Genomic DNA, 15,765 nt, shown 5'->3' with positions numbered 1-15,765 from the left:
GTGTAGAGTCAGGAGTTGTCATTGTACTTCCCTTGTATAATATGATCTATTATTAGCTCAATTCCATAATTAGTAATTGGCAAGATATTATTAATATACAATAACTAATGTAAAAATTAAAATAATCTATACCCAAGCAGTGCCTAATTAATGTACCTTGTTTTAATAGTTTTGGACGGCCATCTAAAAATCAATATACAGTCAATCATGCATAACATGAAATTGTGTTTATGATATACCACTGAGCCACAGAGTAGGGTAAAGAGCCATTGATGAATGCATGGGATGATGATAAAGTCCAAAACAGAGGAAAGGAGGATGTAGGAGAAATAGTTATAAAAAAATATCAGGGGCTGGAGAAATAGTTCAGTGGTTAAGAGCACCAGCTGTTCTTCCAGAGACCCTGAATTCAATTCCCAGCATCCACATGGTGACTCACAACCATCTGTAATGGAATCTTATTCCTTCTTCTGGCAGGCAGGTGTACATGCAGATAAAGAACTATACATAAAATAAATAAATCTTTTAAAAAGTAATATCAAGAACCTGTAGATGACAGAACATCAAAATAGTTCAATGTTGAAATTTAGTTTACAGCAATATTTCAACAAATTTGGGAGAGGATAGTACTTTAGTGAATATGGGCAAACTAGGTCAATCTGTGTCCACACCTAAAACTAAAGAGGTAACGGGGTGGGTGTCAGATACAGTGATAAACTTGTACTAATAAGCACTTCACGTGGTATGCACAGGTGAACTCACCACACTGCACACACTAACACAATTTTATTTACCAAATATACCTCAGTAAAGGCAGGCATTTTAATAAGTAGAGTGGTAAGTTAAGGCCTATTGAAAAATGATGTGGGGGGTGGGTCAGAAGTCTCCACTGAAAGAGAAACGGGTGTAGGAATGAAGTATGTCAAAGCAATCATGATGAGAAGAGTCAGAAATTAGGGGGCAGGGCAGAATTCAGCTTTTTTTTTATCTTTTTATTTTTTTGTAATGAACACGTGAAGGAATAACTTAGATCTACTGTCAGTTCTCAAAGGCATCATTTTATCAGAAAAGATGAAAACTGAAATCATTTCTGTCTCTAATATGCAGAGACTTTACATATAGAAAGTGGCCAAATACAACCCTGCTTCTCCCCGAGTTATCTAGTGAGCATCTGTTTCTCTGTGCAAGTGACCTGTGATTGATGGCTCATCACATGAGAAGGAGGACTTTTTTACATTAAAGAGGTCTAACTTTGACATAAAAGTGAGAAAAAAAAAACTTGGCCTTGGTTGTCATCAGCAACAAAGGAGCACTGTGCTTGCTCTGTTTCAGGCAATCCTAAGTAGAAAAGAGGTCCTGGGAGAAAGGAGAAGAAAGAGGGAAAGAAAGGAAGCAGACACAACATGCATGAAAAATATTCTCACTTGAGAAACACCTGACCATGTTCATATTTGAGAAAAAAAGGGCTTGTTGTCTTCAAAAGAAAGTGAATGCTTGATGTTCATTGAAAGAGGAAAAACAATGAGGATCTGGAATACTTTTCTGTATTTCTTAAAGTTTAAAAGACAAGTGGGAGACAAAATTCAAACGAGCATCAGAAATTGTCCCTTCTCCCTTGCATTTCCTTAGCTAAGGAAAGAAGTCTTAGTAAGACTGGCTTTCCTTAAAGGTTTCTCCCAACCTGGCTTTTTTTCTGAGCATCTAACATCTCTCTCATTAGTAGGTGCACCATATTCCAGGAGGTGCACATCAGTGACCCAGAGGTACCTACAAGTAAGGAGCCCCTGGTTGGGCAGCCAGGAGAGATTCTCCATCCTGCATCTAAGTGGTGGAATTTAACGGTGCCTAAACAACTTATCCGACTATTTAATAGGGACTTAGGGTTCAGTAAACACAGGAGCATTCTGAGTTTCTGACCTAAACCATATCTAAATTCTTAAATATACATACCATCTACCTATATCTAAATAAGGAGACATCTGCACCAGTGCTCTGGCCCGAGTCTTCTTTTAAGTAACCATTAATCTCATACATGGAAAAAAAATTCTTTGGCTTACTTCTCAAACTTTTACCAAAAAGTGGTAGGCTTTATTTACTTACTTAAGATGCAGTTTCCTAGAAAATGAAAATGTAGCAGAGAAAGCTATCCCCATAAATTCTAGAAATAAGAAACCCATTTTTGAAAGGAGTTGTATTTTAAAAAGATGTTTAGGGGAATCTTAGAGACTGGTGCTGTGGTTTAAGGACTAGCAAGTATTTCTTTCTGCACATGAAATCATTCACCGCTGTCTTTCATTTTGAAGAGAGATGTTACAGATTATTGGGTAGTCTCTCAGATTCATATTCTTTCTGACTTCCGTCTTCGGAGCGCTTCGTGCTAAACTGATAAAACATACAGATGGTGTATTTGAATGGTACATGATGAGATAAAGCTGGTGCCTCCACTTCTCTCTGCAGACGCTGCTGGGGTCGCTTTATCTTTCAACATCCATTTCCTGGACGCACTGATTTCAGAAAGAACCTTTAGAAGGCAGAGGGCCAACTCTATCACGGATCTCGCTTTAGGAATAGACGCAGCCAGCACTACGTAAATGTATGTGTGCTAGGATCTCCTGTCAGACATTGTGTAAAGACATCCACGGATAATGTTTGCCAATCCTCACATTTCTGTGACATGGCTGCTATTATCAGGTGTGTATTTCATAAGAGCAGGAAAAACTCCAGGTTCTGTTTAACTTGCCCGTGTCCATAGACAGGAAGTAAGTGTTAAGATAAGATTAGGAAGCCGGTAGGCTATGTCCTGAGCTCAAACCTTTACCATCAGCTCCCAGGTGAAACAATAAGGAAATAGCTTGAAAGGTATGTGTGAGCTCATACAACCAAGTTCCTTGACAACTTGTAACTTCTCTGACTTAGGATCTCAGGGCACTTGAATTCCACATTTTATGGACAGTGCTCCTGAAGGATACGGCTGCTATCCCTCAGTACCTGTGTATCTTGTTGTGCCTTATTCTGTTGTGATTTAGCTAATGGAGGAAAGGAGTAAAGATACCTAAACTTCAGATTTAAAGAGATATACACACGTACGTACACAGTATGACTGAATTGCCAACACAGACTCATCATATATTTTCAAATATAACATGAAGGCTCCAGGAAAACAGAAACAACAGTAACATTTGTGGAATTGGACAGACTGATTTGAGCTTGTCTTTCTCGGTGTGTATGTGCTTTTATTGGTTTGCACAGTGTGTGCAGGTGTGCATGTGTGTATGCACGTTAAGAGGCCAGAGGCAGAAACTAACCATCTTTCTCAGTTGTTCTCCACATTATTTTGGAGATAGGATCTCTCAATGAACCCAGAGCTCATTGGCTTGGTCCTGAAGGACTTCTAGTCTCTAACATTTCTGTTCTGGGATTACAGGCTGACGGTAGGTCTTTATGCTTGCTTAGCAGATGCTTTACCTCCTAAACCATCACCTCAGCCCCTCGCTATCTTTCACAATGATATATAAATGCCATTTTCTTTGTTCCACCTGATTAACTCCACAAAGGTTAATGCTGTGCAATATGACTCTGTAAAACTAACCAGCACGGGGTATGAGACTCAGGGAGGAATGCTAAGGAATGACATGGGTAGATATCACAACACAAGGTGAAAGTATTTTTTATAAAATTCTACTTGAGAATATCTTCCTTTAGGGTTTATATTCCACTTGAGAATACTCTTCCTTTTAGGGTTCAGCTTTAGAGACCAGAACAACAGACTCAACATTTTAAATACTGAATATATGCCTCTTCCTTCAAACTATAAGAACCATGAAGTGTGTTATCTTCAATATAAAGTTATTGATCTTAGAATTGGACTTAGGGACATAGCCAAAGTCAACTTAGAAGATTTTCCAGTTACACTTTGGCATGCCTAATACTTCTACTAAAATGAACAGAATTTTGGATAAACACAAATGTCTCATACTTATCATTGGCCAGAAGTGGGGTTCTTTGAAAAATGTGGGTAAATCACCATTTAGATAAATCCTCCCCCCACTCTGCTATTATCTTTCAAATGGTGGGCTAATATTCTACAAAATTTGAAACTCTTTTGAAGTTTGACCTTTTTCTATACTAAACTAGAGACTTAAATTCCTCATTTCCCTAGAGGAACACAGGGAAGTAATTTATGCAATTAAACTCTTACTTTCTACTTCTCCACAACCTTTTCCTGTAACAGGCAAAACACTACCTATATTCACTTTGAAGAATAAAGTATGTGAGAGATTTGCCCCCAGGTAAATTTCTCTTTCTCCATCCCCTCCCCCTGGTTGTTTCATTAAAGCAAAATTCCTCTTAAAGGCCATTTGACTTCTCCAATTAATCCATTCCCTTAAATTACTTCCCACTGACACATGAGAATACTCCCGTTTCTCTTTCAGTAGTTCTGAGTTTAGGAACTTGTTCCCTGGTCAGGATCTGTAGCTTGTATCAGAACTTACAAACTAATATTATAGCTCCTGGGAAAAATAGGAGACATAAAGGTTCCATCAGACCCCCAGACACTTCTCTACCCATCCCTCCACCAAACTGCACACCTGTGAGCCCAAGCACAGTTTAGGGTGCCTTCCTTGCCATTGCTTCAAAGATTTGTTTTGGGAAGACTTAACATTTTGAATTTCATAAAATACTTACGTCTCCTTTTAAGAGGCTAAAAAAAATGGGCTTAATAACAAAGTCATTCAGACTTTCAAAGATAAAAGTGCAAACATATCTGCATTATTTATCTAATGTCTTCATCAAAGCAGGAAAAAATTGTGGCTTTGGAAATATCTCCATATCAGAGTTTCCGTTAAGGTCTTTGGTTATGCCTTTTACTTAGTAACATGTATTGTTATCCTATAGAGTTCTTTAAAATACTCCTTTTTTCTTCTCAGTCTTCATAAGACAACTCTGATGTGACATAGTCTCATTCAGGGAAAAAGAGAATATGACAGATGTAAAAATGGCTGTTAGTCCAACCCTTTAGTGCAACGTCAGAGTCGTCAAGAGCTTCCCATGTTCTTGATGGGACTCTTCAAAATTTTAAAACTCTGATATAATTTTATACTTCTATAGTCATTTAAGACACGTTGATATTTCATAGGCATTTTATAAATCAATAAAACAGAAGCATAAAATAAGTTAAACAGCCCCAAATCACATAATCAAGGAACCAGGACACTTTATTTCAACTCCAGGTTATAGATCTCCAGGGAACTATAACCATTGTGTGAGATGATTCAGCACACAAAAGTTCACGATGCCAGCTCTAACATCTTGGCTAGCAGACTGTCCCTTTCCACCACTATCTCCCTTCTTCCTGAGTACAGAAGCCACCTAAAACTTCCGTTTTAGTTTCCATCACAAACTACAAGAACTTCTACCACAGTAAGAAGAACATCCTTACACTTCTCCACATAAAGTCAGTCATTCACGAATAGCTTCTAAGCACAAGCAGGCAAGCTAAGTGCTGTGGAGGGACTGGAGTTGTAGCTTTGTGGAGGTCCCTGGTCTCAGGGGAATTCTGGTGGCATTTCTCCACAGAAGTATAAATATTCATCAGTTTCCCTGCATTCTTAATGAGTTGCAGTCATCCTCACAAATACTCCACATTGGATGGAATCCTCACAGCCCCCACAACACTGGCATAATTATCTCAGGAGAATACTGAAGTGCAGAGTAAGTGAGGTCAATTGTCCCTAGGTTTTCCTAGGTCTTTGGTGTGCGTAAAAGAAAGAATATCATCAACACCTACATATTAACTGCCCAGACCTCCCAAATGTCTATGTTAAGCCATTTATCTTTGTCTTTCTAGAGATATCACAGAACAGCTGTGCATTTAGGATTTAGCTAGTTAGTTCAGACATCCATGTCTGTCATACTAGAGATGTTTTTACATAGAATCACTAGCACTTTGTTAGAGACTAGCCCCTGGGCCATCTGTTGTCAAAAGTGACTCGATCTTTGTGTTATTCTAGTACGCCACTGTGAGGGAACTCTAAGCAGTCTTCCAGAGTGTGCAAGTCAGTTATTCCCGAGTAGCCTTCCTCAGGTTGTTAAGCATAGTTAGCCATGACCATATGGAGTCAGACAACAACAGTTTGACCAGCAATTATTATCCTACGCCATAAGATTCCAGGAGGTTATAGGAAATGGCCATCAGCGTGGCTTTGCATCACTATGTCATTTTGTACAAGTTCCTCGTTTTATTTCCTCTGTTTCTTTAACTTCTAAAAATCTATGTCCATTAATAATAATTTTAAAAAGTGAACAACTTCCTAATTTGTAGGCCATAGAGAAATCTTCTAGCTGAGAAAGGCTACTGACTATCAAATCTTCAGGAAAAAAAATCTTATCATTGCCGGAAATAGGTAGAGAAAATGGTAACCCTAAGGGTGACAGCTAATATCACTATAAACTACACAAACACAACATATACACCCAGCATGCAAACTTAACCCCAGGACCATTCATGAGTAATAATTCACTGTGTCACTAGAGTAAAGTAATGTCCAACATAAAAACAATTCCTCAGAATAGTTCTTATCCTGAACAGTGTCTCTGGTGCACAACCCTTTTAATATTTTACCAAGGAAGTAAGGGTTTTTTTGTTTTTTTTTTTTTTTTTTTTTTTTTGTCTACTTTAAGAGATCAGCTACCACATCTGTTGATCCAGTATACAGTTGGCATACATTATAATAGCAGAGGCCACTTCAAACCTTGTATTCTTGTCTCTATTGTCCAACACAGATTGGAAACAGTGAGCACAAAAACACAATTTGGGGGGATGCCATGCAAAGACTCTAAAGAAAATTTGCCTCCAATCACTTTCTTACATTGCTTTCCTCTTTTCTGTTACAGCTCTAATACTCACTGATGCCCACAGCTGTTACAAGCTTGATTGCAAGTTCAGGAATTTCACATTGAATAAAAAACGGTTCTAGAATGTAGCGTCCAAAGGCCAGGGATATCACAGCCGTAGCTCCGGGGCTGAGAGAGAGAGAGAGAGAGAGAGAGAGAGAGAGAGAGAGTATATTTAGGTTAACTACAGGAAACAATAAATAACATTTGTGCTGATCTTCAGATCTTACTTCAGTACTTAACATGTGGAACATATTACATATTTAACATGAAAGTCCATCCTGTTTAGAGCTTCATATTTCGTTAAGTTGCCATACACTCCAAATGCAATATTGACCACACTAGTAAGGACTAATTTTTTTAAAAAATCTCTGTTGAAAATTAGTAGTTATAAATGTTTATGCCAACATGTGTCTAAATATTTAACGTTGATTCTTAATTCTCTAGTAAAAAGAAATCTCGAAGCCAAGTGAGTATTCTTAATTTCTTAAGAATATTTATTTAGAGAGGACCACAAAATAAGAAGACAAAACCAGCCTGAGAAGATAGCAACCCAGACAATAAGTCAGCCCATTTTAGTTCTCCAAAGGGAAAAAGAGGAAAATTCCATTTCATCTTAAATATGAGGGCATATTCTTGCCACACACAAGGAAACCCACAAAATTGCTTAACATCTCAAGCAAGAGTCCCTTTCAGCTTCTCTTCCTTCTTGTGGTTAACACCTAGGCCTGATCCCTGGATCACCAGAGACCAACCCATATTACCTGTCTCCAACACTGATCTCCTACCTCCAGTCAAAACCACAAACATTTTAACTTTTTCCTCTCCCCCAGAGACTCCTGCCTCCGAAGGGGATGTTTTGCTCTTCTCTATCATTTATAAAGGTCTTTGATTTCTAAACCTAAATCTGCTAGCATCACTTCAATATCCTTTAAACACATTCTGACCATGGTCAGGCCTTGCACATACAAGCTTCCCAGGAACAAGAACTGAATCACTTCTGCCCAGAGCCATTCCATATAGCTACATTTTGTACTTAGTATCTGGTTTTAGTCTTGGTCCAGCGAAGTGACTCCAACCTTCCCCTTGTCCAAGCTTCCTTTTACACAGCACCAAACCTGTCCCCTACATACTGTTTACCACAGTAGGGTTTTTATTCTAGTTAAGGTGATCCCCAGATTGAAACCCCATCCTTCCGTTTGACTTTGAAATCTGTGGAAAAAACACTGTGTTCCTCCCAATTGGAATTTTACCCCAGTGCAAGGGTAAGCCCAGCATCTGTTACAGTAGAAACTCAATAGTGGTCGAACATCATGTGACCACATGACCTCAACTTTAAAGTCCCCATCTTGTTCTATTGGGTGACTTTGCTTGGATTATTTCTGACAATACCAACTAAATTTGAAAGTATAATTTTAATGGGGAGCATTTGGATATCATGGTTACTATCATAAAAAGAAATGGATTTATGTCCTAGAGTGTCATGTCCTTCATGGTATTTGCTACTTTGCTTGTTTGAAAGACTATCCTAGGGAACATAGATGTATTAAAAAGCTTCTAAGATCTACTTAGGTAACTTGGCTGTGCACATGCACGCACTCATGCTTATACACACACACACACACACACACACGAACACAGCTAGAACAGTTCTTTCAAAATTAAGGTGCATCTGGTTATCAGCAGTTAAGAGGCATGAATTGTGGCTCACTCCAACTTAAATCTCTTTATCTTGCTGTTTGCCATTCATCGGCAATTTGTGGAAAAGATAAATTAACGAATGGGTGCCTTATCTGTCCATTGCAAATGGAATGATCATGCTGTCACAGCAACATGAATAATTACATAAAGTTACGTCACAACTGCATGGATGAAGATGGAGTGAAGTTGAAGGACATCAGGCTGGGAAGCTCAACAGCGTGACAGGGCAGCACTCCACTGACTTACTGTTCTTATTTCAATGCTGTGCCTGTTACATTTGAAACATCATCTTGGGTTTCCAGACACTTGTATAAGAAAGGATTAATATTAGGATACACATGGCACTGACATAGTTTGAAAGTCATAAAAGGTATAAGACCTATTCTTACATCTTACATCCTTGAAATGCTTATAATTATAATAAGAAAATAGTAATGGGTCGCTTAAGGTCTTAAGACATTAAGAGATGAAAGAAATACTACAAACTAGGGATAAACCAGAAATATATATGTGTGTGTGTGTGTGTGTGTGTGTGTGTGTGTGTGTGTGTGTGTGTGTATGTATATGTCATATATACATACAAAAATTAACTTTGAAGAGCACATATGATTACAATGACAGAGAGAAGTACAGAAGAACATCTCAGATAGAGAAATCTTAGGAAAGCAAAAAGAAAAAAAATACGCTTTTTATCATCATTTAACACTAGCAATTACTAAGCAACAAAGAACTGTTGTTACCAATGAAGTGTGCACTACTCTGAAGTCTGCTATTAGCACCATTACAATTGTTCCCGTTAGCAGACACTTAGAGCTCTTCCTTTGTCACTTCTGGTAGTGGCAGAATGAAAACTTAGCTGAGATTTTAGTACTCTGCGCCTTTTGTTTTCAGGAGAGCAAGGTTCCCTAATGATTTCTAATGAACTCTTTAATCACAAAGTGCAAGTCACATCCCTTAGAGCACAAAACACCTGTGACACAAGCTGCACATGTGACATCACAGGCTCCTCACAATACTGAGGGAAATTTGCTATTCAGAGTGACTTGGCGCTATTCTGTGCCAAGAGAATCAGGAAGGGGGACAGAGCCTTACGGCAGTACAATCAAACAACTTCTGCCGCTGCACATCGCCGGTTTGTTTAATGTGAGGAAATGAATCACTCATGCCGTGTTAACCTGATTTTTCTTACTGTTTGTAAAGCATAAGACTTGATAATACACTAAGTTGTTTGGCACAGACAGTTCTTAGTCACAAAAGTAAAGTTAAATGTCCTGATGACATAATCAACAATAAAAAGAAAAAAACACTAACCCCTAGCATATTAAATCATGTCTGGTCAGTCCAACGTGTAATTTATCAAAGTGAATTTTGAAGATTCCCCCCATCTCAGATGAATGCCTTTTCTGGAAAAAAAAACATATTTCTATAAAATTTGGAGCTTAAAGAAAGCTTTTTTATGCCTTAGGGTCTGTATTTTTCAAACAAAGTCACGTGACACACATTTGTAATTAGTTAAAGCAGTCAAGATGATCCGGAAAAGTGATGAAACGAATAGGTTTGTTTTCCCTTAAATGTTTCCGTCTCCTTACCGTATTACGAGCAGTTCCACCCAGACTCGAACAAAAGCTAGCAAGGGACCAAAGACCTCCAGAATGTATGTGTAATGACCACCAGATTTCTTTATGCTCGTTCCCAATTCAGCATAAGACAGGGCTCCTGTGAAAGGTGATAATAAAAAGGTACAAAGTTGACACCGCATCTAGTAGTCTTGTGATAGAACCGACGTCATTTAGGTTGTGTGCACTCTGTGGCTACTTCCTTTGGTCAGGATGGCCTTCACAGGAATAGTCGTCATCTCCTAACTTAAACCCACCAAGGTCCTCTTTTAACTTCCTCACGCTTGAGACCTGCCTCATACTAATAAAAAGAAATGCCAAAGTTTGGAAGGATGGCTATGCAGTTAAGAGCACTGACTTCTCTTCCAGAAGTTCCAAACTCAATTCCCAGCATCTACGTGGGGACCTACAACTATCTGTATCTCCAGTTCGCGGGGATCCAAGGCCCTCCTCTGGCTTCCTTGGGCACTAGGCATGCGCAGAAGCAAAACACCCATACACATAAAAGCCAAATGAAATGAACTGGAAAATAATGTAAGGAAAGAAAATTTTGTTTGAAATGGTACCTACAAATATGATTCAGAATCTATGGTCAGAAACCAGAGGGCAGAGGGAAAAGAGAAGGCAGGCGCCAATGATACGGACCTATTATTTGAATAACAACACCACCTCATACGAAGACAAGCTAGTCACTCTGACTGATCTCACTACGGTATTTTAATAAATAATGTTTCTGTGGAAAAAATCAAAATATAGTTTATCTGTTCTTTGGGAAAGAAGAGGCTACATGTTGTGTGAGACTTCAGTTAATTGATGCAATACGCTTTATCAACGAATCAAATCTTGACCCGGTTATTCTGTTCCTAGAAACAGTTATTCCGGATGTCTTTGAAATGTACACCCCAGCAGTTAAAAGGAGTGTTTTAAAAAAGAAATTCCACAATCTACAGTCATGTATGTGATGAAAATCAACTATAAACTAAGATGTGCTTAAAAATAACACTTGTATAAGATTGGGAAAGTTATATCTAAATTCCCCCAAACTCTAAGTTTCACACCCTTTGAAGTGAAAACATGAATTTTCATCTCATAAAAGCATTCTGGATGTAAAGGTGGGAAAGTGAACCATAGATAGGACTGACTCTGATACGACAAACACACCACATGATATTACGTTACTTACCAACTGCTTCGTCGTTAATTAGGAAGGACATGAAAAATAAATCTTAATTTCATCCAAAAGTTAATCAATTAATCAACCAATCAGTCAAACACCAGTGTCTACATCCCTTAGTGTTCAAAGAAAAGGTTCCAGGCACCTGAGGAGACTCCACATCTGGAAAGTATTCCGGGTCAGTGGTGTCTCCTACAGAATGCTCAAAACAAATATAACTTGGAAAACTAGAGAAAACGGAGTATGATTTTATCAGGGTCATCTGGAGAATTTGTTTTAAGAGTGAACAAATGAGAGAAGACACTAAGACCACACCCTAGACTCATCTTCTGAGACCGGACTCCATCCAAAAGAACAATCCAAGCAGTTGTACTGCTTTCCAATGCTCCAGGTACTAAAGTGATAAAGTTACAGATAGCTACTTAAATGCTTCATTAATTTAGACCTAAAGACAACTAGCAAACTTCCATTGGAAATAATGGTCACCATGTTGGTTGGTTGTCCAGAAAAGCAACCAATATAACCTTGTTATTGGAAAAACTCTTAAAGACCTTGGAATTTACTGTCAGGGAATCAATGCCCAGACCTCTGTATATTTTGCCCTAGGTTTAAATTGGGTTCTGGGGGAATGGAAATTTCTTTTAAAGGTCTCAGGCTCCATAACTATGTGTCCAGATGAAAAGAAGTTCAAAGAGGGCTATAAAAGTCCATGTGTTGACCTCAGTGTTCAAAAAGTTATAAACCAAGCGCAGATGCTGCTCCTCTTCCAGAGGGGTAAGTTGCCCCCTGAAAACATGGTGCATTCCAAACACTAGTCAGTGGGAACTGTCTGTACCACACACAGCCCAGGCACCATCCTACACACTTGTCTGAAGCTAGACAACATCATCCTACAAAGCTTCACTTTATAACTGGTAAGATATCCCAAGTAATTTATTGAATAAACAATTACTATCACCTACCACTGAAAGTTAAAAACAAGGTATCATATGCTGAACCATCTTAAGTTGGGGACCATCTAGGTCCACATTCTTGACTTGAAAATGTCTAGACCCTTAAGTTCTAGAGCTTTAATAAAAGAAGAATTTTCTCCTTATATCTTGCCTTGCTTCTTATTTGTGGAGACTCTGTGTCAAAAAGCTCCCAGTAATTTAAGCAGCAGTAATATGAGAGCACATCTCTGAAGTTGGCAGTCAAACACCTACTCCAGGTTACATCACAACCCCTTAGCTCTGTACTGTCTTGAGCTTCCACCAAAGATGGCGGACTTACATATAAGCGTGTTTTCACCACACAAGTCAGTGTGCCTTTAACTAGCTCAGCATTCCAAGTACTTTATTTTGTTCACCTGAATAGGCATTGATTGTGTGTGAAAATCAAGTCACACGGTGGGAACTGCCTGAGTGTAAGTATGCAAAGTTCAAGGAACTGGTTGTAGTTTTTCTGATTAGATATCGATTTATTCTAAATATATCACGTACTGTAAGGCGCTTGAAGCCTGAGGGTACACAGTCATTTAAGATCAACAATTGAGTTTCTCCTCGCTTATCTGAGCCTGCATATGTCAGGACCACTTTAATGTTAATCATGATAAGGATTCTGTTTGAGTTTTTAATAACTGTATTACTCCAAAGAATGAAGAGAAGGGACAGCTGTCACCCAACATTTCATAAAGCACAATCTAGTCACATAAATGATGATACCAAGTTCTCCAGATTCCCAAAGCAATCTCTTCATAGCTCTTTCTATAGCAAGACTGCTTTCAAAATTATTTGAAATGCTTCCTTCCAAAATACAGATATTTGTATATTCTAGGTAAGAAACTTTCCCCAAAACAGTAATTTAAAATATCTCAAGACCTGAGCTGAAAGAATGAATGGAACAAGAGTTAACACTTGGTCCCAGAGGAACTTGGTTCCTAGTTAACAAAGTAACTTTCAAGTGTAGGCTACTTTGGAACCAAAGTGTTGCCCCACAGTATACATCAAATTTTAAAATAATTGACCATTCACAGGTTTTTGTGACCTTTACAATGAACTTGAGGGAGTTTTATATTGATTTGTCCTCCTGATCAAGGAGCAATTATTTCCTCTGCAATACTAACCCTCAACCCAATCAGAGAATTTTGAAGAGAAAAAAATTAATAAACAAAGTAATACCAGCTCTAGTCAGACAAACTTCATTGAATGGGCTGAGAAAATATGTTTCCCCAGAGACCTAGTAAAATACAGATAAAGAAAACAGATCCAGGCAAGAAGGGAAGGCTGACACCCAAGTGAAGCTTGCCAACCAGTACTGAGAAATTTTCTATAAGGCATTTTTAAAAAAGCATAGGAGAAAAAAGTTCGAGCCTTAGCCACTGTACCATTTATGGAGACAGGAGTCGCATCAAATCCATATCTTCCCATGGACTTTTGAAAGCATAATATTAGAAACGGACAAGCCCATGACTTAAAAATATTAAAAAGGCAAAGAGTGCCACCCGTTTGTTTAGCTAGTAAAAGGCCCGTGACACTGTTCTGAACATTCAGTTCTGCGTGTAAATAGGCCACGCCGGCTGCACCTCACAGGTGTTTCACCCAGCTGCCGGAACAAGGCACTACGCATGCTTCACGAAACCCAAGCCCTCTGCACGGAAGGCTTGCTTCGTTTTCTGGGTCATCAAAGTTAGTTTTTTGCACTCAGCACACCAGAAAAACAAGTCAAAGAAGAGCCTGTCTCCGGCAGGAAAGAGTTTAGCCTGCAGGGAGGAATCTGAGAGGATTCAGCCTTGTGCCAACAGTGGACAGTGTGTTTGGGTAGTGCACATACCTGAACAACAACAACAAAAATTCAAAATATTTCCTGTAGTATTTGCCCATTCATTTACTCCTCGGAAACATAACCCCTTCGCTTTCCCAGAAAGCCACACAGCCACACCCCCCAGAGAAGAAGCGCACTCACCAAAAAGTGACAGTACTCCACAGGCAGACCAGAACACCAGTGACATGCCCACGCTGCCCGTGTTCTGGAGTATGCCCTTGGGGGAGATGAAGATGCCCGATCCGATGACGGTGCCGATGATGATGGAGACCCCCCTCAGCAAAGTGATCTTCTTTTTCAGAACCACCTTCTCCTGCCCAGGTGGCTCTGGGTCCCCCATGGAGGGCAGCCTCCCGCTCACATTGCCCTGCAGGTAACCTCCTTTGGAGATGGTGGCCACAACTGGCTTTCTGACCATGGCAGTGTCACACCAGAGGAGGGGAGGGTGGTGGGGGATGAAAAAGAAAACAGAGGAAGAGAAAGAAAACAAAACAAAAAAAAACTTTCAACTTGAACTTGTTTCTCTAGAGGTGACAGATCACTGGTCGCTCTTGGCTTCCCCTTTGCTATCACGGAGGACTGGCTCTGCACTATTGTGTCCACAGGTGAGAACTCAGAGGTGTGTTTCAGCCCTCGCTGCTATATAATTACTCCTCGTACTCCTCGGAGCACCTGTGTGGCACCGGCTCCAGGGGCAGTCAGTTAGCTGCAGCCGCGGCTGCTGCCCTATCATTACACACCAGCTCAGCTTCCTCGTGGGCTCCTATTTATGCTACCGCCTGTCACACCAACTTACTGGGCTGCATGATGATGCAAATTCTCCAGGTTTGCATCAGCCACATGAGAAAGCTCCAGCTTGAGAAAGCGCCAACATTACTCAGCTTTTTTTTTTTTAACAGTAGCCGTGTGTTGCTCAACCGACCCAAAGCATTTCCCAGAACAAAGCATACTCTTTAAAGAGGGGCTCAGCCAATCCAGAAGAAGTGAACTGGGAACTGAGAATAAACACTGTCCCGGTGACTTTTAAGCAGCTCTGCTCACAGAGAGAAAAGAAGTTGGAAAATGAAACAGAAAACAATTACTTCATTTTAAGGAGTTGCTTCTTAACTTTAACGCGTGCATAAAAATGTTGTATTCACAGCTGTTTTGACAATAGAAAGTGCCTTAGGGCTGCTCTGTTTGCAACAGCAAAGTTTATACTTCATAATTTGTATTCTCCTTACTTCCCCGGGTGTTTCCTAGCAACACTGTCAAATCTAATATTTACAAAGCTAGAAAGTTTCTGCACACTAGAGCCGTGGCTATGAACAGCTCCGCATGAACAGACACAATTATTTCTTAAGACCTATAATACACTGGTGTTTAAGATCGCCATCTGAGTTTGAGAAGTTGAAAGATCAGAGTGACTGCAGAAAATAATCTTTTTCTGATTCTTGTCAGCACAGCGTGATTTCCTGAATTCAGTAGAGGACTCGGTCTTCATTTGCATGTTACTCCATCAAATTAAAAAGACTCAACTTTGAATCTTAGGCAACACTTATAATTGCATGAAGGCACGCACAGAACAAAAGCTTGAGA

General features: G+C 39.4%; 1 protein-coding gene across 1 annotated transcript in view; it reads right to left on the bottom strand.

Annotated features, from left to right (window-relative positions):
* Window positions 1-15,033, bottom strand: part of Slc7a11 (solute carrier family 7 member 11) — a 68,020-nt gene extending 52,987 nt beyond the window's left edge. The window contains exons 1-3 of the mRNA XM_032898442.1: window positions 14,329-15,033; window positions 10,185-10,311; window positions 6,908-7,023 (exon numbers count right to left, since the gene is read on the bottom strand). Of these exons, the coding sequence (XP_032754333.1) occupies window positions 6,908-7,023; window positions 10,185-10,311; window positions 14,329-14,605 (520 nt within the window). The 5' untranslated portion in view covers window positions 14,606-15,033. The remainder of the gene's footprint in view (window positions 1-6,907; window positions 7,024-10,184; window positions 10,312-14,328) is intronic.
* Window positions 15,034-15,765: the final 732 nt, after the last annotated feature.

Source organism: Rattus rattus, chromosome 3 (assembly GCF_011064425.1).
Source record: "Rattus rattus isolate New Zealand chromosome 3, Rrattus_CSIRO_v1, whole genome shotgun sequence".
Classification (NCBI taxonomy): Eukaryota; Metazoa; Chordata; class Mammalia; order Rodentia; family Muridae; genus Rattus; species Rattus rattus.
The sequence above is the reverse complement of the archived record's forward strand: the minus strand, read 5'-3'. Positions and strand labels throughout refer to the sequence as shown.